Here is a 25,562-nt window from a genome sequence, read left to right on the forward strand (position 1 = left end):
GCCTCCGCCCGCTACGTCATATCTGGGTGGGGCTTCAGTCCTGGTCCCGCCCCCAGGAGCTCCCTTCCCAGGCGTTCGATTAACATTAAGGCAACTTGCGAGCTCGACCGCTTGTGGTTCACGTCATTACGGGCGGATACTCTGCGCTGATTGAGGGTCGTACCTCGCCCTTCTTCTCTCCCACCCCTGAGGATTCCCACCCAGGAATGTCCCCAGACCTCCGGGTGGAGCGGAACCCTCAACTGCCCCTGGGTACGCCGGAGTGGGTTGTTCTCTCTGCGCTTAAAGCGTGATGGCCTGTGAGGGTAAATTACTGAAACCCTGGAAGGACACTTCTTCCCAGCACGGTGCAGGAGAACTAGGTACCACAGCTGGGGCAGACCACGGGGATCTCTAGAGATTCTTGCTAAGGCCAGACAGGGTAAACTTGACAGGAAAAGAATTTTGCAGTGGGCGGATAGGAAGAGGGTTGGAAAACTTCTGATTCCTTCCTTAGGTTCTGTGTAGGAAACAGGCCCAGAAAAGAAAGGGCTTTGCTCCGAGGTATACAATAGGCCCGCTGCAGAGGCTGGACTAAAACAAGGTCTCCTGGACTCCTAGCACACTGAATGACAAGAGACCTCGGTGGTCCCGGAGGTGGGAGAGCGGAGATACTCCCTTAGGGGTTGAACGTTGGGACTGACTGCCTTGATGAAGCCTGGAACCAAGTTTTGAGAATGTCCCTCAGCAGTCAGGGGCAGTCTTGTACACAAGCCAGCCCTCTGTCCCATTCTCCAGTAGCTTATTTCTTCTCTTCCCGAAAAGACTGCAAAATGCTTACAGTACATATTAAAGAACTGCCTTATATTCTTGCGGGTTTTGTTTGTTTGTTTTTATTGTGGTAAAATATACATAAAAACAAGCCATTTTGAAGGATACAATTCAGTGGCATTAGTACATTCTTAGTGTTGCACCCTGTCACCAACACCCAGCCACAGAGCCCTTCCATCTTCCCAAACTGAGCAGAGTTTCATGTTTTTAACCATAAACCTACCTAAGAGTCCATCTTCCTGCTCAGAAAAGGCCTGTCCTTCCCCCCTGGCCCCATCCTCCCTCCATTTTCTGGCATCTGCCCATCAAGACAATACTGGAGTCCAAGAGGACAGAGGCTGAGAGGGGGAGGGGACTGAGTAAGACTTGGATGTAGTGGGGCCGGGGGCACCGTGGTGCAAGCCTGTAATCCCAGCATTTGGGAAGCTGAGGCAGAACTGCAGCTTTGGAGCTAGCCTAGGCTATGTGTTGAGACTTTTTCTCAACAAGCAAGCAAACACACCCCATTCTCAGCCCTTGAATCCAGAGCAGGGTTTTCTTAGTTGGCATTCCCAAAGAGTGTTACCACAGGACACGTCCAGTGTCCTGGATTTCAGGTGTATGCTAACCGTGACTGTCTGCTGAATGCCAGGTGTGTCCCCCAATCTTGTGACAACTAAAAGCCTCCTTTAAGGACAGGGAATCTAGTAAGGTGGCTTCTCTCAAGCCTCGGAGCCATCTGTCCACTGGGACAGTCATCCTGGTGGTTTCTTTAGCGGCTGTGGAACACAGAATAATCAAGGACTCAATAAACAAGACTCCTCCCTGTCAGAATTATATGACTTACAGAGAACTGGATTTCTTGGTAGGGAGAACCAAGGCCTCTCGGTCCTTGAGGCTCATTGGTGAAGCAGGACACTCCCCGGTGTCTCACTTTGGACCTTGAACAACTCTCTGTCTTCACTTCAGGCTGATATAGGACACTCAATGGCTCTGCCTGTCCATTTGCAAGGATACAAGGTATTAGTCCACACGAGGGCAGTAACGGGTCAAGAATGGCCCATGGTGGCAGCCAGCCTGAGAGGTAAAAGGGAGAATTTGGGGTTTCATCCTCTAGAAAACTCTACTTGCGGTCCACCCATTGTCAGGGGTCTGCCTAGCAGATTCCATGCGTTGCCAAACAATTCCGAAGAAAAATTAGGGGATCTCCAAGAGCATGGGTTGAGTCCCAAGCCTGCCACTCTAGCCTGGCTGTGTATCCCTGAGCAGATGACTACCCACTGCGAGCCTCAGATTTCCTTTCTGTAAAACGGACATGGTAACACCTACCCATGCAGCCCCTTTCTTCACAGGACTGACAGGGAATCAAATGATGTTGTTCTTAGGATGAAGGAGGAGTGCTTTGCTGGCTGTAGAATGTGGTGGGCTTGGGAGGCTATGTTGCATCTCCAAAGCAGGCACTGACACCAGCGAGCCACCTTAGTCATCTTGGGCCACTACATCTGTCTTTTTTTTTTTTTTTTCCTTTTGTTTCTGGTTTCCTAGTTGAGCCAGTGTGGCAGAGAACATGGTGTGCTGTTTTTTTGCCAGCTCCTTGGGGGGGACAGAGGTAGGGACTTGATTTCACCTGTGTGGCTGGGCCTCTGCTTAGCAAAGACTGCATGTGTAGGTCTGGGGAGTGTGGTCCTCCTTGGACCTCTGCTCTTGGAGGAAGGGGGACAGGGACACTGTTAGTGCCACTCCTGTTTTTTTTTTTTTTTCCTACACACAGAAAAAGAGCTTGGTTTTATCATCTATGAAAATGGGCACCCTTGTTGGGCATCTTTCTTCAGGTTGCTGTAAGGACAGTAGGGGGGACATAGGTCCACTCTGTGGGAATGTTGTCACTACTCGCTCTTGGAGCAGATAGAGAGAGGACAGCCACTACAGGTACTTCGGGGTATCTGACTTGTCCTAGGCTTTCTGTGCATATCCCACAGAGCTGAATCTTACTGAGCCACATCTGAATTTTGAGCATTTGTCTCATGCTACAGATGAGTGGCAGGAGGCATTATTTAAGATGCTGTAACAAGGGCTACGATTGTAGCATTTTGGGTTAAGTGCTTGCCTAACAGGCATAAAGCCTTAGATCCGAATCCCAGCACTGTATAAGTCAGTACAGTGGTGCACAATTGCAGTTCCAGCACTTAGGAGTAGAGACAGGAAGGTCAGAACATTAAGGTCATCCTGAGCTACATAGTGAGTTCAGTGTTAGCCTGGGCTACAAGAAGGCCGGTTTTATTTTATTTTAATTAATTAATTGATTAATTAATTTTTTGGTTTTTGGATTTGGTTTTTTGGAGACAGGGTTTCTCTGTATAGCCCTGTCTGTCCAGGAACTCTGTAGACCAGGTTGACCTCAAACTCAGAAATCTGCCTGCCTCTGCCTCCCAGAGTGCTGGGATTAGAGGAATGCACCACCACTCCCTGGCGTTATTTTATTTTTGAAGGCTACAACAAAATCTACTCTCCCATATTTTCTCATTTAAACATGACGATATTTTCCTCATTGAGAGGTGGGGATAGCTGGGCGGTAGTGGCATACGCCTTTGACCCCAGCACTTGGGAGGCAGAGGCAGGCGGATTTCTGAGTTCAAGGCCAACCTGGTTTACAGAGTGAGTTCCAGGACAGGCAGGGCTACACAGAGAAACCCTGTCTTGAAAAAAAAAACTGAGAGAGAGAGAGAGAGAGAGAGAGAGAGAGAGAGAGAGAGAGAGAGAGGTGGGGTTGTCTTCTACTTCAACTGGGGCGAACCCCTGGCTCTGGCAGGAAGTGGCAGCATGTGACTTTGAAGGCTTGGTCATAAGAGGTGGCATAGCTCTCTAGGAACCCTGCAGCCATGCTGTGAGGAAGCCCAGTTCAAGCAGAGAAGTCACAGGTAGGTAGGTATTATGACTATCAGATCCTAGCTGACAGACAGATGAAAGAGAATCTACATGAGACCTATTCAGGCAAACCCCTGAATTCTTAGAACTGTCAGACTGGACATTTTGAGGCAAAAAATTTGGGGTGTCCTTGCTGAGCATAACAGAAGGGAATACAGAGAGACACGCAGTGACAGGATGAGACTGGTCCCAGGATTCTGCTGACGTGTGTAGGTCCAGGTCTTGAGCCTGTATCCTATCTCCTAACCCCAAATATATCCCCTGGTTTGGAGGAAGACTCTGACATGCCCTCCCCCGGCCCCAGGGAGAGCCCCTTTGCTCTTTAGCCAAGAACCATCAGAATGAAACTCAGCCAGAGGTGACCAGTGAAGTCTGTAAGGGGCAGGCACACAGGACACACTCATGGTGCCTCATGGAGAGATTTGAAATCGTAGATGGAGCAGGATCTAGGAACCTTTGTTAGAGGTGTTCAAGCCACCCTAGAGAGGGCTGGGGGTTTCAGTCACAGGAGTTTTTCTCAGGCTTGCCGGTGCACCAGACTTCAGGTTCATGGTGTCTGTACCATTTACTAGGAGGCCTGTTCCTGTCAGGCTGACCAGAGGTCGAGGTGGGAGACTTGGGGCCAGTGAGATACAAGTTCTGAACAGGAGGCCTGTCTCCTCAGGGCTGACAAAGCTTCTTCCTGTTCCTGCTCTGGGTGAGGCGGTAAGGAGACTGGAAAGTAGTAACTAGTGCGTGTGGGTCTTTTCACCCTACAGTCAGGGTTCACTGGGCTGCCTGAAGCTGACAGCTCACTGAGGTATCCACAGAGCCTTGCCATCTCCCAAGGTCCGAGGATACAGGCTCCTGTGTCAGGGTGGCTTCTGGGAGCCTGAGCTCGGGTGGAGCAAGGCCCTCTTCAGCTTCTTTCCATCCCCAAGTGCTGGACTCTAGGAGTCTTTGCCTGCCCCATTGAACAGAGGGTCCCAGTGCAGCTGCCTACGGCACAGTCCAGAGGCAGGAGGGTACAGCAGTTGTCCAAGGGGGGTGTTGGACAGTGAGAAGCTGGGCAGTGGGCTTCAGGGAACGGTTGTTGTAAGTCTCTGCTAATCAGGTGATTGTAAGTCCACCTGGAGTCTGTCCAGCCTCACCTGAGCCAGGCGTTTTCACCCTCGTCATCTTCCCTCGGAAAGCCAGGACCTGCCGGGGAGAGCGGGTGTCCAAACACAAGTTTCCCCAGGGCGGCCTGTCTCCGTTCCCGCTGGCTTCCTGTGCAGATCGTCCAGGGGCTGGTTGGCACACTCGCAAATCTTACAAGGCCACAGTTGGCACATCCCATGAAGAAGTTCAATATATTACTGTTTTGTTTTTACACGAGCTCAAAACATCCAAACGGATCTGTACAGGTCAGGAGCGATATCTGAGGATCACTGGAAAAGGAGGGAGTGATGGAAGGCAATGGAGGAGGCTGGGAAGAGATCCTGCGGCCCCCACTAGCTACTTCTACCCTGCCCATGTGTTCAGGAACAAGCATAGCCACCCTTTTCTCTCCAGACCCTTTTTACTGGGACAGCCAAAGTAAGTCCCAGGAAACTCCCTGATGGTTTTGAACTGGTAGGGCCAAATGCCAACCAAGATCCAGATGACCAGGGGGACAGATGACACACACTAGCCAGGACCAAGCTCCAAACCATGTGACCAAAAAGTCACAAACGTCTTTGGGAAACATGACTATTCTGTCACTATGTGAGAGAGTGGTGTAGAGACTCAAACCTCTTCGCGATGGTGCCTGGTCCCCCAGGGGCCCTCTCTGTCTCTCTAACTCTCTCATCCCAACCTCTCCAGGCCCACCCTCAAGACCCTTTCCTGTACGGTACCTTATGCCAGCAACCAGGCACAGGCAACCCGTCGGGGCCCTAGGAAAAAAAGAAGGTTTAAATGACAGGAGCAGAGGGGAGGGGGTGCAAGGGAGGCTGATGGCCTCTCAATACTTCTCCCACCTCCCCACCCCTTCCTGAGACTTTAGGGGAGATGCAGCCAAGCAGTTGTTACTTGAAGCCACTGGACTCCACGGAGGCATCCTTTGTCATCTGAGGACATAGTGCCCCCTCACTGCGCTTGTCCTGTCTTCTCAGGGTGCGTTGTGGGGACACTTGAATAGTGGGCAGAAACAGGACACTCTGATACAATGGGCACTGTGCCAGGAGCTTGCCAGCCAGAGAGGTCTGGTCCTGTGAAGGGGCTGGCAAGGCTTCCTGCCTCGCAGGAGTGACATCTGGGGACCCTGAGCGTTTTCAGGCGTTAGGGAGGAACGCCTCTGAGAGAGTGGCATCTCTCCAGCCTTTCCTGTCCAGATCTGGGAGGAGGACATACCATCGGGGTGAACTCTGGGCATCAGAGGTGGGGTCATCTGGAGACCCCAACAATATCCACCCAACCATTGGACATAATCAGGGGTGGGTTTCCTCAGGAAGCCTGGAGGGTTAGAGAGCTGGAGGGGAACAGACAAACTGTAAAGTCCCTGAGGGAGCCTGAGGCATCCATACTCCACTCTGTTCCATAGCACAGGTCTAGGACACACACCCCTGAACCCCTTCCAAGTACATGCTGGGGTGGGCACAGTTTGGGGACCAGAGGATGGGGAGAGGAGAAGAGGGTTAGAATGCACCAGAAGGCAGAAATGAGGAAGAGAAGGGGGACAGAGCCAGCATCTCAAAGCATCCCAGGCCCAGCACTGCACACACAGCACACAGCAGCCAGACTGCGTACCACGGGGCAGGGTCTGATGCCCTTCACAAGGCCTGGGGAGCCTGGGGCCCCTTGTGTGTCTCCGTATCCAGGATGTTCCTGTATTAAAGACAAAGGCTTACTCTCTTAGAGGAAGTCCGGGTCCAGGCTCTGTGGAAGCAGGACTGGGCTTCTTCACCATCTCTGTCTGTCAGCCTCTGTCTCTGTCTGTCTGTCTGTCTGTCTCTCTCTCTCTCTCTCTCTCTAGCCTGAATGTGGAGATCAGGCCCTCAGGCACCTTCTATCTTTTGTTTGAGACAAGGTGTCAATTGCCCTGGAACTTTGGCATGTAGGTGAGGCTAGCCTGCCAACAGACTGCTGAGGTTTGGCTATCTCTACCACACCTGCACACATCGCCATGCCTAGCTTTCCACGTGGGTTCTGGGAATATGAACTCAGGTGTTTGCCCACGCAAGGCAAGTGCTTTACTGCTTGAGCCTCTCCTTAGTCCTGGCTGTCTGAGCTTGAGACAGTCTACGCAGCAGAGGCCTCAAAGTTTCCATCCTCCTGTCTCAAGCTCCCGAGTGCTGGGATTACAAGCTCCCCTGCTTCACATGAATATCCCAGACCCACCTAGAAGGAAGAGAGGAAGGTACAGAGGGTGGAAGGAACTCACTGGAGGCCAGGGGACTGAGCAGAGCTCCCTGGCTGGGTCAGCCTGCCCGCTCCTCAGAGTCCTGCCTGGGAGGGAACATCTGGATGGTTTAGTGTGGAGACCTAGCTCTTTCCTTTACCTGTCCTTTCTGAGCACCACTTACAGACCCTGATATGTAAACCCTTCAGCTTTCTAGAAAACAGGAACTGAACTGTGGGAGTTTCACTAGCAGGCTTGGTGGGTTTTCGGGAGCTATTGCCATCAGGAGTTGAGACGTTAGGTGGGGAGTGGAGAAGGAAGGAGCTGTGGGCTTCCCGAGGGGACTGGGGAAGAGGCAAGGCTACCAGCAGAAAAGAAGATACCGGAGGGAAAGGTACAGAAGGGGGATGAGCGACCTACAGCGGGCAGGGTGGCCTCACTCTCCCAATGACCGAGAAGTCCTGTCTCACAGTCCAGAGGAAGCCAGACCCCAGTGAGATCTTAGGCAGCTATGGCCAGGGTGGGGGAGGGGGCTGACACTCACTGTCCCCATCAAATCTGTCAATCTGCTCTGCTTCCTTTCCTAGGCCCTAGGCCCCTCCCAGGGTACCCTCAAATTACTGATGATGCTGGGGAAAACCAGTTCTGTCCTGAATCTTATCCGTCCCTGCCCAAGGTTGGCCCGCCTCTGCTTTGAGGCTGAGTAGAGAGAAGAGAGCAGTCACCAGGGGCGGTAAATGCTCACCGGCCAGGCCTCCATCACCACAGATGGCTGCATCTTTCAGCCATGCTGATGGGAGAATCAGGACCACAGCGTAAGAAGCTACGATGCTGGCCATGGCCCCTATCTAGCTGGTCAGAGCTCCATCCTGCTGAGAGACACCTACCACAGGGCATGGCTGGTCAAGGCCCGGTGGGCCTGGTTCTCCCTTCTGGCCCTTCACTCCTTTCCGGCCAGGAACTCCTCGCTCCCCCTGTGTAAGAAGGAGATGGTAGGGTGCTTGTGGTTGCTGGGCTTGGAAGCTCTCCACCACCTCTCGGTGAGATGCCTCAGGGTCCGGCAGCAACCAGGACCTGCAGCTTTAGGCCCAGCCCCCACCTCCCACCTGCTTGCCCCATCTCCCTCCCCACCCCCTCCTCACCTTCTCTCCACGTTCACTTCGGTCACCCTTCTCTCCCCTGGGTCCAGGGAAACCCTGACAGATGGATGAGAGGTTAAGCCTGAAGCGAGAGCTGAGTCCACTTCTCTGTGACCAGATGCCTCTGCTCCCCCCTCACCCATAATCTCCCTGCTTCATCCACACATAACTGGCACAAACTGCCAAGCTCTGGTTGTTAGCGTATGTACCTGCTGGGTACCAGGAGGGGCCCCCAACTCTGCTCCTGGCTAGAAACTCTGAAGGAGGCAGAGCTATTGGAGAGGGGCTTTTTTCTCCTGCCATGGCCAGACACAGCTGGGCTTGGCCCAGAGTTGGCTGGGACAGAGGAAAGCCACGGAAGTCATGTGGCATCTTCAATGGACTGAGAGAAGGTCACTTGTGCTCTCTGCCCTTGGCTCAGTGTCCTCTATATTCATCTCTTAATCTAATGTCCAGGTATCTGGTAGGGTCCAGGCAGCAGGCTGGATGCTGGCCCAGACAAGGGCTTGTATGATTCCTCCCTCATGTCTCCAGGGGCGGGCTATGGAGTGTGGATGAGAATCTTGCTCAGACACAGACATGAGTCAGACGTGGCAGGGCACTAGGCTGTTCTGACATGGGGTAGGTACCACAGGAAGCTTTTGAACAAGGTCACTATCCAGCTGGGTGGAAGAGGGCTGGGGCGTGCTAGAGAGAGAAGTGGCAGGGCTTTTACATGCCACACTGAGTTCCAGGCCTTCTAGGAAGCAGATGAAGCCACCCCATAGCCACCATAGAGCTTGATCCCATTAGCTTCCCTGTGTCTAGAACCTGAATGGGGTTTAGCAGGTGATGTTCCAGCTCTGTCATGTCACATCAGTAGAAGGTGACTCTCCCAGTCAGGAGCCTGTCTGGTCCCTTCCTTCCTGGCCTGTGTTTGCTCACCAAGGCAACAGCACTCTCTTCTTACAGTCTGGCCACACCCTAGAGGACTAGCAGCTCTGTGTCAGTTCCAGTCTTCTTTCCTGCCTCATGACCGCTCCAGACTCCTCCTTCCCTCTCACTGACCTGAAGGACCAGGCAGCAGGGGCTTGAGCCTGGTCACAGGGGAAGCTAATGGGTGGGTGTGGGGTGGGTGGGGATTTGCTCTGCACCACTAGAGGGAGGCAAATCTTCTTACTGGAAGTTACTTGTCTGGAGGGGCTGGCTGGACCAGATCTCTGGTGACTCCCACAATGGAAAGAGAAAGACCAGAGAGGGAGATGGCTGGGTGGTATTGACACAGCTGTGCCCTGGATACATGTGGCTAATCCCTAGACTTTTCAGCTGTGAGGTGAGTCATTTTAAGCAAGTTTAACTATTTTTTGTTTATGTGTGTTACCAAAGGAGGCCTGATGTGATCAACGTCAAGCTAATGTGTCCTGTTGTCTCCTTTTCACAAGACCACCCTAACCAAGGTCTCATCGCTGTCACCAGTACATTGCAGCATCCATCCATCCATCCATCCATCCATCCATCCATCCATCCATCTATTCACCCACCCATCTATCTACCTACTCATTTATCCATCTACCTATCCATCCACCCACTCATCCATTCATCCATCCATCCATCTATCTATCTACCCATCCATCTATCTGCCCATCCATCCATCCATTCATCCACTTATCCATTCATCATCCATCCATCTATCCATCTACCCATCTATCCACCCATCTATCCATCCATCCATCTACCCACCCACCCATCCATCCACCCATCCATTCATCATCCATCCATCCACCCACCCACCCATCCACCCACTCATCCATTCATCATCTATCCATCCACCCATCCATCTACCCACTCATCTATCTATCTACCCATCCATCTACCCACTTATCCATCCATTAATCCATCCATCCACCCATCTATCTATCCATCCATTTACCCACCCACGCACCCATCCATCCATTCATCCACTCATCCACCCATCCATCCATCCATCCTCCCTCAGCTATCCTTCTTGTCCATCAATCCATTTCCACCCATCTATCCATCACCCATCCACTAATCCATTCCCCACCATCTCCTCATCATTCTCTCCCTATTGTCACTATCCATTCATTTCCTTCAGATATCATCCTTTGTCTGCCTGTCCATAAGTCTGTCTCTCTGTCCATCTTCTACCATCTGCCAATCTATTAACTCATCCATCCTTTCTCTACTCACGCATCGAGTTCATCAGTGTTCTATTGTCCCTTTGTTGTCAGCCTATCATTCATCCCAGCCTACTCTAGGGAATGTCGCTGGACTCCTCATTGAGGACACAGGGGAGCTCGCCATCAGAAGCCTTTGGGATGGGCCACGCTTGAGCTAATTAGGTTGCTATAAGCATGGGCAACAAAACAAGAGCAGAAGGCACATGCAGGAGGGCCCAGGCACTCACAGTCACACAAAACTTACATCGAGTCCAGGCTCTCCGGGTCGGCCCTGAGGAGAGACACAGAGGGTGTGAGTGGGTGGAGATGCTGGTGAGTTCAGCCCAGTGGCTTGTAACAGACAAAGGGGCAGGTCAGGATGGTATCACAGAGGTACAGTAATTAGTGCAGTGGGGTGCAGGGGATGAGGCCCCAAAACTGAGTGACATGGTAGGTATGTGGTCACTGTGGGCAGGGGCTTCAAGACAGGATGGGTACCTTCTCTCCTTTGGTTCCTGGCAAGCCAATAAGGCCTGGTGGGCCAACTGGTCCCTGGGTGGAGAAGGAGAGGGTTAGCAGGCATGGTAGGCATAGGATGCAATACCTCAGGGATAAACAAAGCTCATGACACTCACAGGCAGGCCGTGAGGGCCTCTCTCACCCGATTCACCTTTTTCTCCCTTGGCTCCATCCAAGCCCTGGAAATGAGGAGGAAAATTAGTTAGGGGAGGGGTGGGGTAGACAGGTCAGGAGAGCTTGGGTCTGTGTGGAGACTGAGGTGTGCATGGTGGGTGGAAGAGAGATGGGCTCCAGGCTGTCAGGCCCCGCCCCAGCTTGCTCCCTTCTTCCACACACGGGGCAGGGGTGGCCCTGATGGCTGTGGTCACCATCATGCCACAGAAGCACTTTGACTGACTGCCACCAGCTCTTTAAAGGCCAGCCTTGGACCAGGACTGTCACCAGATGTCTCTTCAAACAATAATGTGTTGAAGCTTATGTTGCAGGATATTTGATCACACTGTGAACCCCAGGATTGTGTTGGTTACTGGAAAAACCTGTTTCTAGTTGTGGTGTGGCTCAGCCCTGGCGCATATCTTTAATCCAAGAGGTTTCTGTTTGAATATTGGAAACAGGATCAAACAAAGTCAACCACAGGTCAAGAGGCGGAGCAAGCAACCAGTTGACAGGAAGTAAACAGGATACCACAGAGATTAAGAAGGACTCAGGAGGACAGAGAGATGCACAGGAAGTGGAAAGGAGGGACATTCAGTTGGAAGGTGTTTTTTTTTTTTTTTTTTTTTTTTTTTTGAGGGACATTCCTGGTGGGACATTTACTGAGGTCATCTGGGCGGTTTCTCTGTCTCTCTGAGCTAGCAGGCTTTTACTTCAGCATTTGGTAAAGTCCAACGGTTGAGATTTTCTTAAAAAACAACAAACTTGGGACAAAATAGAACCAGAAGTAGTGACTGACTATTCTGGGCAAGGTTCTGTGACTCAGAGTCCCCCGCAGCCCTATGAGCTGGGGAGGGAGAGACTGGATCCTGTATGACAAGAGCTAGGCTAGGTTTCCACTGTTTGCCTCTCTTGGGGCAGACACATGGCATAACACCCTTGAGGTTTTGATTTAAGAGACGAGGATAAGACATGGTGAAACGCATACCAAAGCCAAGACTTCAAGTCCAGGCAGTGGACAGAGAAGATTCGGATGTGCCTGGGTGAGAGCTGGTGGGGGTGTGGAATGGGGGGGGGGAGCAGAGGAATGTGGGGAAACAGACTGGAGGAAGAGGAAGGCAGTTAGGGTGCCTAGGTGGGAGATGGAGGGTGGGGGGGGGGAGGAAAGGACAGAGTCCCAAACATGGAATGGGGCTGCTCTGGGGACACTAGGGCCCTGGGAATATACGGGCTATATGGTGCCTTGCTCTGTCCAGCAGGAAACTTTCTGAATGAGCAGGGTGTCTCTGCACTCACCTTGGGACCCTGGATCCCCTGAAGGCCCTGAAGGAGGAGGAAAGAGCAGATCAGCAGGGCTGTGTGATGGAGAGAAAACTTTAGGGCTGAAACCCTGAATCAGGCCGGTCACTGGCTCCTGTGGCTCTGGCAGGAGCTCTGCCCTCTTGACCTTACGTGCCCCGCCCCCCCTCTGGAGCACCCATGGAGAAGCCTTTCCTCCCCTGGACCACCACTCCCAGACTCAGCCACTCCCTGCTAGGTATCCCAGATGCTTTAGGTTAAACTGTTCTTACCATAGGGCCGGGGGGACCAGGAGGACCAGGGGGTCCTGGCTCCACTATGATCTGGGCCTGGGGAGAGTTTGAACCGAGTTAGCTACCCTGGGTCTGTTATCTCTCATCTGCTCATCCTCTGGAGCTCCCCACAGGCTTGCAAGCACTACTGGGTGCCACACCCTGAACCCCAGGACCTGTCCCCGCCCCCAGAAGGGCACATGGTGAAAGACCCTTGGTCTTTTGGGTCTCAGCTGCAAGTGAGGTGAAGGACACAGTCGGAGGCTACGTCACCTCCCCCAACTGCTCTTTGTTGGATCAGGCCAGGTGGATTCTCTGTAACCAAGGTCACTGCCCCCCACTATGTCTGGGCTGGGTATGGGGAGCCCCCAGTCTCAGTTTCTCCTTACCAGGCTCTCCTGTAGGTGGTCAGGTGCTGACTCTCCCTTTTCTCCCTTGGGACCATCGGCACCCTACAGGGCAGAGTGGCCGGTGAGCTTTCCTAGTGCATCCTAAGGTCACCTCCCTCTCCGGGTGCTCAGCCGCCTCCCTCCCACTGCAGCACCAGGTCTTCTTCTAGAAGAGCAGCTAGTGCCCTTAACCACTGAGCCATCTCTCCAGCCCCTCTTTTTTTTCCCCTCCAGTAAAATAATTTTATTTCCTAACACAGTAAACATATTTATGCAAATATGATCATCTTGCACATCTATGCATAAATGATTTTCATGTCACATCCGCTTTGAGAGCTAAAGTGTAGTAAAAGCTGTCTTGGTTGAGATACCTTCACCGCCCCTCCTCCCCCCAGTCCCCACAGCTTTTTCTAATGCTGCCCCAAGAACAATAGAAATGTTAAGGACAGTGGGGGATGTTTATTGTCGACTGCTGTCCAGTTCTGTGCTGTCACGGGGACTGGAAAGTTTATTTCATGTTAGCAGTGGGGAAACTGAGACCTTGGGAGATTCAGTTGCTGTGCTGTTGGACTCCAGGGCTAAGAGGAGGGGCACCTTGGGTCACTTAGCTATCCAGCTAAGTGTTTTCTGCCAGCCTGGGCCTCCCTACCTCGCCTGCAGGGCTCCCTGTGGGCCTGTGACAGCTCTTTGTGACTGAGGTTGTAGAGGCTTCAGGGCATTTTGGTGAGGACCCTCCCCCCCCCCCCCCATCCTGCTAATATCAGCAAGTCCCTAGGGTAGAACTCCACCCAGCCACCTACCGGAAGACCTGACAGGCCCATCTCTCCGGTTTCCCCTTTGGGCCCAGCCGGTCCAGGTTCTCCTGGGTCTCCTTTTGGTCCTTTGGGACCCTGAAAGCCACCAGAAAAAGGAATCGGTGGACATTGGTGGTGGGCATTCTCCTCTCCTCAGAGCCTTGTGGGCCCTTGAGTTTCACTGGTCTGCTCACACACTCACAGGGCAGCTCACACTTGTCATAAGATCTGACACCCTCACAAAGTCAACATGCAGGGAATTGGGTGAGTGAAGGAATGCTGTCACTCAAAGCAAACAAACATGTTCATTCATTCATTCATTCATTCATTCATTCCATCTCTTCCTGTCCTCACCCTCTCACTCTTTCTGGCCGTGTAGTCAAGGATCACCTTGAAGTCCTGATCCTTCTCCTTCCACTTTCTAAGGCTTACAGGTGTGTGTGCCAGCACACCTAACTTTATACTCTAGTTTTTGCTTGAAAGTCTCCACTTGGAGCCCAGTTGGCTGGAAACACTGGCTGAATGAGCAGCAGGCTTTGGAGACACTCCGCCTCAGCTTCCCTGCGTGCTTGGGACAGCTTGTGAAGGCTGAGGTGTTCCTTCTGGGATACTTGGGGAGGCGGGCAACTTTTTGATTTTTCATGAAAGATTTCATTTATTTCTATTTTATGTGTATGGTTGTTTTGCCTACATTATGTCCGTGTAACACGTTAGTGCAGTGCCTACAGAGGCCAGAAGAGAGAGTTGGATCCTCTGGGGCTGGCGATACAGAGGATTACGAGCTTCCGAGAGGGGGCTGAGAACCAAACTCAGGTTCTCTGCAAAAGCAGCAAGAGCTATTTTTGTTGTTGTTGTTTGGTTTTTTAGGTTTGGTTTTTTCCAGACAGGGTTTCTCTGTATAGCCCTGGCTGTCCTGGACCTCATTCTGTAGACCAGGCTGGCCTTGAACTCAGAAATCCGCTTGCCTCTTCCTCCCAGAGTGCTGGGATTACCGGCGTGCGCCACCACTGCCGGGCGCAGCAAGAGCTATCAACCACTGAGCTGCCTCTCCAGTGCCTTCTTATTTGTTTGTTTGGTGGTTCTGGGCTTGAACTCATGGTCTCACACATGCTAGGCCAGTGCTCCACCGCTTAGCTACACCTCCAGCCTGCACGAGGCCAGCTCTGTGCTCACGTCAGGGACTTTGAGTGTCAGCATTCCTTCACTCAACCAATTACCTGCATGTTTTATGTCTTTGTGAGGGAGTCAGATCTTAGGACAGGTGTGAGCTGCCATGCAGGTGCTAGGATTTGAACCGGGGTCCTCCGGAAGAGCAGTCAGTGCTCTTAACCACTGAGCCGCCTCTCCAACTCTCAACCAATTATGACCTGTCCAAGATGTGCCTCCTATTAGGGACCCAGTAGTAAAGATACTTCCATGTATATTAATTGATACATGGGGAGATGCTCACTGAGGTCTATGTGGGGACACACACACACACACACACACACATACACACACACACATACACACAGTACAACATTGACATAGAAACGAAAAGCTCAGAGACCTTCTCTCCATCGATTCCTGGAGCACCAGGCAATCCAAGTTCACCCTGGAAGGGAACAAATGGCAAAATGGAATTGTGCCTTCCTTAGCCATCAGTGGGCTAGTGGCCCGAGGTGGGGACTGCTGTCTCCCCAGTCAGCTCACAGCCTCTGGGGTTGGGTCCCTGCAGATGGGCTTCCAGGAAGGTGTCCATTGTCTCCCTTTGTGGGTTCGGCCTGCAGGGCAGCTGGAGCTGGTAGCTGTCGCTGAAGGCTGGTGTACTTAAGATTAGGACTGGAAGGTTCAGTGACTTCTTCTAGGTCACAGACTACAGGGATGCTAGTGTTAAGCCCAGACCCTGCCCAACCTGGGGTCTTTGAGACAAGGAATGATGAACAGGTATAAGCCACAGAAAGGCTGTGTGCATCTGGGCCACTGTATGTCTTAAGGGATCCATTGAATTTCAGGCTCTTTCCTCAAGGGTTGTAGCTAGGGTCTAAAGAAATGTGACTTGTTTAGGAAGGGGCAGGACCCTTTTCTCTGAACCCCTTAAGCTGGGCTGGGATGACAGGATGAAATTAGCGGTACATATGACAGAGAGAAGAGGTGGGACTTAGAAATGAGTGTTTGGGGTCCCTGAGTTCAGCATCACTGACCTTGGCTCCAGGAATCCCTGGTGGCCCCGGAGCTCCCTGTGGTCCAGGAGGACCCTGTGTGCAAAAGATCAAGCCAGTCATGGTTAGCAAGCCCTCCACTGCCCACCGAGCCTTCCCACTTCAGGTCAAGGTCTGTGGCAGCTTGCTTCCCGCCCAGTCACACCCGCTATTATGGCATGCAGCTTGGAACAGCCGTCAAGTCTACAGAGAAGTCAGCAAGAAGGCATTGCCCATCGGAGGAGATGCTGGTGTCCACGGAAGTTCTCTTCTATTTATGAATAAGGCACGCGGTAGAGGATGCTTCCACTCCGTTCCCAGCTCCTCCAGTGCTGTCATAAACTCTCTTTTTCCCAGACAGCCCCCATTGATGTCCCCACTGTGATGTCTCTAGACTTACTGTTGCCACCATGTCCGTCTTCCTTAGGTCCAGACCTAGCACCCACATCTCCGGTGAGCTCCACGCCTCAAGCTCTCCTCACACTAATGCTTGCACACGTAGACAGCTCTGCCTGGCTACCTCCAACACACTACTGTTTTGACATCTGCTGTTTTGATATCCCCAGACTAAACCAATTATAGCTCCTGTTGCCTGTGATATTGAGTCCTCCGCCCACTTTGGTACCCACATCTCCCTCCTCACTTCCTGTACTCATAAGGATTCTACTACACGTTTCCCATAAGCCTGGGGCATACCATGCACCTCAGGCCCATTAGCACAGCACAGCACACCACACCACACCATGCAGGCCAGTGTGGGCCATAGTTACCATCATCTTGTACTTCTCGGAGGCCTGTAGGAGGTAACTGGAGTTGGTGCTTAGGCAAAGCCAGGCACTAATGCCTGCTTTAGTCTCTGATGATGACCTGACCCCATCTCATATCCATCTCTTTCTGGACTGGTGTCAAGACACCACATAGGACCTGAGGCTCCTTGGTCAGGCTTGTCTTTTTTGTCCTTACAGTATTTATTAGAAGCCCTAGTCCCAACAGTGGTACCTGGGAAACCTCTAGAGACACCCACTGTCGGGTTTGAGAGAGTGCTTTCCTTTTTTTGCTTTGGCCTGTGGGAAGCTCAGAGCTTTCTGAGTCACATTCAGGGAAGGTCTCTCAACACCGTGTGGCTCTCCATACAGGACCAATGTACACAACGGTGCCTGATGAAACCGAGGTCTCTGTGCTAAACTATACTTGGTCCCACAAGTGAGGCACAGAGAGAGCCATTGCTCCCTAAGGAGTGGACATAAAGGGAGCATCCAGGGCCTGCTCTTACCTTCAGGGCATCTAAGATCCTGCCGTCATAGTCGATTACCACCGTGTCACCTTGTTCTCCCTTGAGGCCTGGGGGACCCTGAGGCAGGAGAGGAAGAGCTGCATCATAGGTGAAATGTAATCTATCTCTGTCACATACATGTCACACGCATGTCTGTGCACCATGGTGGGCGTCATAGCATGCAGTTCTTTAGGGGTCAGCACTGCATTGTGTGTAGGTCATGTGAGGAAAGTATCAGGGAGCCTGGGACCAAGTGAAGAGGCTCAGTTCTCAGGGAAAATGCAAAACCTATTTATTATTAAAATTAAAATTAAAATAAAAAAATAATTATTATTATTATTGAGATAAGGTCTCACTGTGTAGCCCTGTCTGTTTTGGAACTAGCAATGTAGACTGAGCTGGTCTCCAGCTCAGAGATCCCCCTGCCTCTGCCTTCCAAGTGCTGGTACTACAGACGTGTGCCACCACTGCCTGGCTTACCTTTCTGCTTCATAAATGAACTCACTAACTTTGCTTTGCTTTTGGGGCTGGAGAGATGGCTCAGCGGTTAAGAGCACTGAAGGTCCTGAGTTCAAATCCCAGCACCCACATGTTGGCTTACAACCACCTCTTCTGGTGTGTCTGAAGACAGCTACAGTGTACTTAGCTATAATGAGCAAATCTTTGGAATCTGATGCCCTCTTCTGGCCTCTGCAGGCACTGCACTCACATAAACATAACCATACACCCATACACCCATACCCCATACACTCACCCACACACACCCACACCCACACACACATAATGAATTAAAAAATAACATCTTCAGAGGATGTCAAGGACCAGGATGTACCCGAGTCCCCCAGGCTCTGAGGAGGGCTCCTTAGGCTAGACTGTTGGCAGCATAAAAATTACATTTCTAGGTGCTGGTGACACATATAGGTTGGTTACAAGAGATCCATCTAGGTGCTGGATAGATGGTTCAGCAGTTAAGAGCACTTGATTTTCTTGCAGAGGGCTGGGAGAAGTAAGGCCATCCAAAAGCAGGCAAAGACACGCCTAATGATAAACCTAAGGCCAATGTTTGAATATGCAAAGAAGATTCTAGAAGAGTATACAGTAACCTGTGAAGGGAGAGAGCTCTTACTTACCAACAGCAAGCTGGGATTCTTCCCTTATACATCCATATTTTAAGTTTTACTCTAGGCACATGTTATGAATTTTTAAAAAGAATTATTAATTTATTTTATGTATGTGAGTACGCTATAGCTACCTTCAGACACACAAGAAGAGGACATTGGATCCCATTACAGATGGTTGTGAGCCATCATTTGGTTGCTGGGAACTGAACTCAGGACCTCTGGAAGTGCTCTTAGCCATCTCTCCATCTCCAGCCCAGTGAAAAAAACTTAAATCACCAAAAGAAAAAAAATGTAAGGAACTAGATACCTAGGGGCTTGTCTCGCCAGCCCCCTGGGACTCCTGTTGGGTACAAAGGGCTTCTGAAGCTACCCAGGGCCCTACCCATGTGGCCAGAAGGGGTGTTGCTTACCCGGGGTCCTGTGGCTCCATCCATGCCTGGGTGACCGGGTTCCCCCTGTGGAAACACATGGATGCCTGCTGGTGAGTGACTCTTAGACCCTAGTCCTCCCTTCCCCAGAGTCCAGGGCCCTTGTGCTGAGGCCTCATGATTTTGAGGTCCAGGAGCCCAAAATGACATGATGTCTTAGCCCAGAGCTGGACCTGAATTAGACTTGACTAATTGATCCATGGACGCTTACCCTCAGACCACCCTGCTTGTGATTTAAAGGGGACCCTTAGGACAGGCCCTCCTGGGACTCTTTCTTTAAACGTGCAAATTAAGAGGTAACCCCCTCCCTCAGAGACAGTTTCAGGTACTGGGCAGGGCTTAGTGACATCACCTTCAGGCCCGGGATGCCGTTCATGCCATTCTCTCCTCGGGGCCCCACATCTCCTGGCTCACCCTGAGGTGGAGAAATTATCAGTGAAAACAAGCAGAGGTGCTAGCCCGGGACGCTGGGCCTTCTGCTCAAGCCTGTGGTGTCCTTGGCCCTTCTGGGCAAGGGGATGGACACAAGGTTCTCTTCAACCCCAGGGGGATTTAAGACCATGACCATCCTCTTCTGGTCTGGGTCTTGGCACAAATCTGGAGTAGCTCAAGAGACCTTGTGTGTGCATGTGTGTACAGGTGCACATGCGTGTGAGTGCACATGTGTGTGTGGAAGTTGGGGAAACTGAGTGTTACTCCTTAGGCGAACCTGGCAGCCAGAAAGCCCAGGGAGCTGCTGGTCCACTGTCACAGTGCTGAGGAGCCACCACCAATATCTATCTATGTATCATCTATCATCTATCTGTCTGTCTGTCTGTCTGTCTGTCTGCCTGCCTATCTATCTATCTATCTATCTATCTATCTATCTATCTATCTATCTATCTATCTATCTATCTATGTATCATCTATCATTTATCTATCTATCATCTATCTATCTATCTATCTATCTATCTACCTGTCTGTCTGTCTATCATCTATCTATCTACCTATCTACCTATTTATCACCTATCTATCTATCTATCTACCTGTCTGTCTATCATCTATCTATCTATCTATCTATCTATCTATCTACCTACCTGTCTGTCTATCATCTATCTATCTACCTATCTACCTATCTATCACCTATCTATCTATCTATCTATCTACCTGTCTGTCTGTCTGTCTATCATCTATCTATCTACCTGTCTGTCTGTCTATCATCTATCTATCTATCTATCATCTATCTATCTATCTACCTGTCTGTCTATCATCTATCTATCTATCTATCATCTATCTATCTATCTACCTGTCTGTCTATCATCTATCTATCTACCTATCTATCTATCTATCACCTATCTATCTATCTATCTATCTATCTACCTGTCTGTCTATCTGTCTATCATCTATCTATCTATCTATCTATGTATCTATCTATCTACCTGTCTGTCTGTCTATCATCTATCTATCTATCATCTATCTATCTATCTATCTATCTACCTGTCTGTCTATCCATCATCTACCTATCTATCATCTCTCTCTCTTTCTCTATCTATCAGATATCTATCTATCTATCTATCTATCTATCTATCTATCTATCTATCTATCATTCTTTTTTTTTTTAAGATTTATTTATTTTATGTATATGAGTACACTGTAGCTGTCTTCAGACACACCAGAAGAGGGCATCGGTGCCCATTACAGATGGTTTTTTTGAGCCACCATGTGGTTGCTGGGACTTGAACTCAGGACCTCCGGAAGAGCAATCAGTGCTCTTAACCACTGAGCCACCTCACCAGCCCTCAATCATTCTTTTGAGACAGGTTTTCTTAGTGTAGTCTTTATTTTCCTCAAACTCACTCCGTAGGCCAGGCTGGACTTGAACTCACAGAGATCTGTCTGCTTCTGCCTCCCAGGTGCTGGGATTAAAGGCATGTGCCACCACTGCCCTTAAATAATTAAAAAAAATATTTACTTTTATTTTATGTTCATTGGTGTTTTGCCTGCATGTTTGTCTGTGTGAGGGTGTCAGATCTTGGAATTACAGTTGTGAGCTGCCCTGTGGATACTGGGAAATGAACCCGAGTTCTCTGTAAGCCCAGTCAATGCTCTTAACTTCTGAGATATCTCTCCAACCCAGTATATGTATATATATATTTAGCTTTTTTTATTTTATTTTATTTTATTTTTTTTTGAGACAGGGTTTCACTATGTAGCTCTGGTTGTTTTGGAACTTGCTTTGGAGGCTGAGATGTCCTAGAACTCACAGAGATCCATCTGCCTCTGCCTTTGGAGTGCTGAAACTAAATGCATGTGCCACTACATCCAGCCACCTTTTAAAAAATGTGAGTTCTCTCTCTCTCTCTCTCTCTCTCTCTCTCTCTCTCTCTCTCTTTCTCTCTCTCTCTTTCTCTTTAATTTTTGTTTGTTTGTTTTGAGTCAGAGTCTTACTCTGTAGTCCAGCCTGGCCTTGAACTCAGATCCTCCTGCCTCAGCCTTTTGAGTACTGAGATTATGAGTGTGTACCACCATGCTTGGGTCAAGAAACATTTGGCGGCAGGCTGGCTAGGACTTGGTAGCTGCGGCAAAGGCTTTGAGGAACAAGGTGTGCAGATAGCATCCTGTTCCCAGCTTGATACTAGGAGGGCATGTGAGAACCACAGGGTCTTAGGGTTAGGGGAGACATGGCCTGGATGAGATGCCAAGCTTCTGCCAGCCAGGGCCCACCGCTTCCTCCCTCTGGCCCGCCCTGGGAGTTGGCCCACAGCCCCATGGTGTCAAAGGGCCAGGATAGGGGCATCTTTAGGTAGATAACAACTTTGGAGGGTGGATGGAGGCCGACTTTGAGGAGGAGGGTGTATACTTACCTTGGGCCCTGGGGGTCCAGGGAGTCCTGGCTGGCTGGGCATCCCATCATCCCCCTGAGGAGATAACAGGGAGGCTGAAGGCATCCCACAAGGACATGTTGGCCACACTTTTGAGTGGTCCAGCTGGCCTCTCTCTGTTCTAGACTTACTGCACACCTGTCTGGCTCAGGCACTAGTGACAACTATCCCCCACACTTAACCCTCTAAGGTAAGGTCTGAGTCACATCCATCTTAGTTCCCACAGCAGCCTTGAGCCAGCTTCAGTAGGTTTCTGCAGACACAGGGTGTGGACGAGAGAAATGGAGCAAATCCACTCCTCTAACAGACAGCTGGTGAGCATCTCTTAGGGACCAGAGCGCACACGGTCCCAGCCCCACAGAGCAAGAGGTAAATAAACACGAGGGACTGTGCCTGGAAGGGCTGAAGGGCTGGGAGGGGACTGTGGGGAATGGCGGTGGAGAGGAACTTGGGACATCCTTCTGCCCCATGGGGCATGCTTGCTAAGATGTGGATGGGGAGGAGGAGGAGGAGGATGGGGCCAGCTTCGCGTCAAGTGGAGAACATTTGCCAGTGTTCGGTTTTCAACTGTACATGCTCAGTGATCCAGAAGGCTGACTAAAGAGACCCCAGCTCAAACCCCAAGTCTCAGGAGGACCTAGGGTGAGCCTGGAGTTTGCTTTCCCTCTCTTTCCTTTCCTTCCTTCCCGCATCCTCTCATCTTCCCTTCTCTCCTTTCTCTCCCTTCCCCTATCCTTCCTTTTGAGATAGGGCCTTGTGTATCCCAGGCTGGTCTCAAACTCACTATGTAGCCAAGGATACCCCTCCTGCCTCTGCTTTCTGAGTGCCTGGATTACAGGAGTGTGCCCAGTTTATGCTGTGCTGTGGTCAGACCCAGGGCTAGGCAGGCATCCTGTCACCTGAGCTATTTCCCTAGCAACCAGAATTTGCATTGCTGACAGCAGTGGTGACAATGCTGGTCCCAGGACCACACTTGAAGGACCATAGTCAAGCTCTGAAGAGAACGTGGATATGAGGAAGGGAAAGAATGAGTGAATCTGACTTCACAGAGACACAGGACAGGGGCTCGCCACAGTGAGAGCCTGGGTCTGAGGAAAAAGACCTTCCCTGTGGGGAAGCCCTGTCCCATCCCTCAGCCCTTCTCTCCAGCCACAGGGTCCTCTCACCTTCTTTCCAGGAGTGCCAGGTTCTCCCTGCAGACAAAACAAAATGAAGGTGTCAGCAGTAGTCAGTGAGGGAGTGTGGCCAGCACCAATGACTTTAGCCTGCCTTTGTCCCCCTGGGGGGGCCTTACACACACACACACACACACACACACACACACACACACACACACACAGAGAGAGAGAGAGAGAGAGAGAGAGGGGGGGGGGGAGAGAGAGAGAGAGAGAGAGAGGGAGAGAGAGAGAGAGAGAGAGAGAGAGAGAGAGAGAGAGAGAGAGTGTCAGCCAGCCTTTGATTCTTCCTCGGAGCTTGGGGAAGTCACTATTCTTTAAGATGGGCCCCAGATGAGTGCTGGAGTTAACAAGCTTGCTAACTGAACTCCTTTACCTACCCTTAGTCTAGCAACCCTAATCCTGTATAGAGAACTCAGGTTCCCTTCCCATCCCAGGCACTGCCTTAGCCCGAAAAGGGAACCCTGGCCTGGGGAAGAACTTCAGGAAACTAAGATGGCTGAAGATATCTGACCACACTAAAACCTGCAAAGCTTCCCTCATAATTGTCACAGCTGAGGAGCAATCAAGAGGCCTTATGGTAGGTGGACAGAACATAAATGGATGTTAGGCAGTAGAGTAGCCACTAGGAGGAAAAGTGGGGAGCAAGCCGGGGGAAGATCATTGATTGTTCCAGTGTGTGGGGGGGAGGGAGGGAGATCATTGATTGGTCTGGTGCCAATTTGAAAGCACTGACTCCTGGAGTGAAGGTTTGTCCAGACTGCATTGTGGAGCAGAAGCTTTGACAACACAGGATCAGTGGTTGCCAGGGGCTAGGGAGGAGTACAGGCCAAGGGGGGAATATATGGCGTGTGTGTGTGTGTGTGTGTGTGTGTGTGTGTGTGTGTGTGTGTGGTGCAGTACATGCATGTGTCCCTGCACATGCAGGATAGCAGATGTCTTACGCTACTGCTCTCTGCTTTTTCCTTTTAGTTTTTTTCTCTTCCTTTGAGACAGTGCATCCTGAAGCTGGTTTCATCTTTGCTGGTCTGGAAGCTTTTGGGATCCGCCTGTCTCTGCCTCGCAATGCTGCAGTTACAGACATACACAGCCATGCCTGGCTTTTTACTTGGGTGCTGGGGATTTAAACTTAGGTCCTCGTGCCATCTCCCAGCCCCCAGCAAAGGAGGTTTTTAAGACAGTGAAATTATTACTAGATGTGTTACTGGAGTGTGCGAGTCATCACACATTTGTTCCACTGGGCACTGAGAACCCTCCTGTGACCTGTGGGCTTTGGGGGACAATGTGTTAATTTCCTTAATAGTGACACACTTACTCTGACAGGGGATGGAGACAAGGGAAGCTACACATCTGAGGGGTGGAGGTGGTGGGGTGTGGGTTGGCAGGGCAAGTGTGTGGGCTATGCAAGAAAGTTCTGTACCTCTCCCTCAGTTTTGCTATGAACCTAAAACTGCATAGAAAATGAAGTTTTTAAAAAACAAACAGAGTGTGCTGGAGAGATGGCTCAATGGTTAAGGGCACTGACTGCTCTTCCAGAGGTCCTAAGTTCAAATCCCAGCAACCATATGGTGGCTCACAACCATCTGTAATGGGATCCGATGCCCTTTTCTGATGTGTCTGAAGACAGCTACAGTGTACTCATATACATTAAATAAATAAATCTTTAAAAAACCAAACAGCAATGTAGTGGTGGCACACGCCTCTAATCCCAGCACTTGGGAGGTAGATCTTTGAGTTTGAGCCAAGCCTGGTCTACAGTGAGTTCCAGGACAGCCAAGGTTAAACAGGGGAACCCTGTCTCAAAACCACCACCACCACCATCACCATCACCACCACCACCACCACCAAACAACTAACAAAACAAAACACCCCCAAACTCCAAACAAAACCCCCCAAACATCCAAGGTGTCCTGTGATTCAACCCTCACAGTCTAGTGTGAAGTCAAGGCAGAAAGATCTTTCATGTCCCCATTTACCAGGTGAGTACTGCTCCCTACAGATGCAGTACCCTGTCTCTTCTAACCTCTCTGCCTATGTTTCACTGGGGGATGTTGGGAGGGGAAGGTGAGGAGTGAGGCCAAGGAACAGGAGGGGTGCTGAGTACACACCTTGGGTCCTGGAGGTCCCTTGGGGCCCTAGAATGAGAGAAGAGAAGGATTTAGATGGGGTGGGGGCTTGGAGGATGGGGGAGCAGGAAGGTCAGAGTTCAAGGTTATCCTTGGCTGCATAGTGAATCTGGGCCAGTCTGGGATCCATGAGACCATGTCTCAAAACACGGAAGTCAGAGCTAGTGAGATGGTTCAACCTGGAAAGGCGCTCGCACCAGAGTCTGAGGATCTTAGCTTAACCCTTGGGACCCACACAGCGGGAGAGAATCATTCCTCCAAGTTGTTCTCTGACTTCTGTGTTGGTGGTATGTGTGTGTGTGTGTGTTTGTGTGTGTGTGTGTGTGTGCGCGCCCATACCATATACATGCACACCCACACCCTAAAAATACAAAAACTCAACCTCCAAACAAAACAAAGGAAAGCAAGAACAAGATCCAGAACAAAAAGAAAACACAAACTCAAACAATAGAACATCCTCTCAAAAAAGCCAAAAGGAAAAAAAAAAAAGGAATGAAATTCTGACACATCCAAAAAACTGTATACAGTGCAAGGAATCTGTGCTATAAGGGGTGGGGCGGGGTGGGGTGGGGCGGAGGAGTCATTCTGAAAGTTGTGCATGAGGCCTGAGAGATGGCTCA

General features: G+C 50.7%; 1 protein-coding gene across 4 annotated transcripts in view; it reads right to left on the reverse strand.

The window, feature by feature from the left end:
* Nucleotides 1–863: 863 nt before the first annotated feature.
* The window catches only part of Col23a1 (collagen type XXIII alpha 1 chain), a 279,542-nt gene continuing 254,843 nt past the window's right edge, over nt 864–25,562 (reverse strand). For 2 of the 4 annotated variants that reach the window (XM_052196168.1, XM_052196166.1), the window contains 19 exons: nt 24,925–24,951; nt 22,808–22,834; nt 21,624–21,677; nt 19,133–19,195; nt 18,763–18,807; nt 17,232–17,309; nt 15,962–16,015; nt 15,328–15,372; nt 13,785–13,874; nt 12,985–13,047; nt 12,596–12,652; nt 12,321–12,347; nt 10,988–11,050; nt 10,851–10,904; nt 10,618–10,644; nt 8,197–8,250; nt 7,942–8,028; nt 5,571–5,609; nt 864–5,123 (listed from right to left, as the gene is read on the reverse strand). In XM_052196168.1, the coding sequence (XP_052052128.1) occupies nt 5,121–5,123; nt 5,571–5,609; nt 7,942–8,028; nt 8,197–8,250; nt 10,618–10,644; nt 10,851–10,904; nt 10,988–11,050; nt 12,321–12,347; nt 12,596–12,652; nt 12,985–13,047; nt 13,785–13,874; nt 15,328–15,372; nt 15,962–16,015; nt 17,232–17,309; nt 18,763–18,807; nt 19,133–19,195; nt 21,624–21,677; nt 22,808–22,834; nt 24,925–24,951 (957 nt within the window). In that variant the 3' untranslated portion in view covers nt 864–5,120. The remainder of the gene's footprint in view (nt 5,124–5,570; nt 5,610–7,941; nt 8,029–8,196; nt 8,251–10,617; nt 10,645–10,850; nt 10,905–10,987; nt 11,051–12,320; nt 12,348–12,595; nt 12,653–12,984; nt 13,048–13,784; nt 13,875–15,327; nt 15,373–15,961; nt 16,016–17,231; nt 17,310–18,762; nt 18,808–19,132; nt 19,196–21,623; nt 21,678–22,807; nt 22,835–24,924; nt 24,952–25,562) is intronic. The other 2 variants (XM_052196165.1, XM_052196167.1) reach the window with 2 other exon arrangements.

Source organism: Apodemus sylvaticus, chromosome 10, assembly GCF_947179515.1.
Source record: "Apodemus sylvaticus chromosome 10, mApoSyl1.1, whole genome shotgun sequence".
Lineage (NCBI taxonomy): Eukaryota > Metazoa > Chordata > Mammalia > Rodentia > Muridae > Apodemus > Apodemus sylvaticus.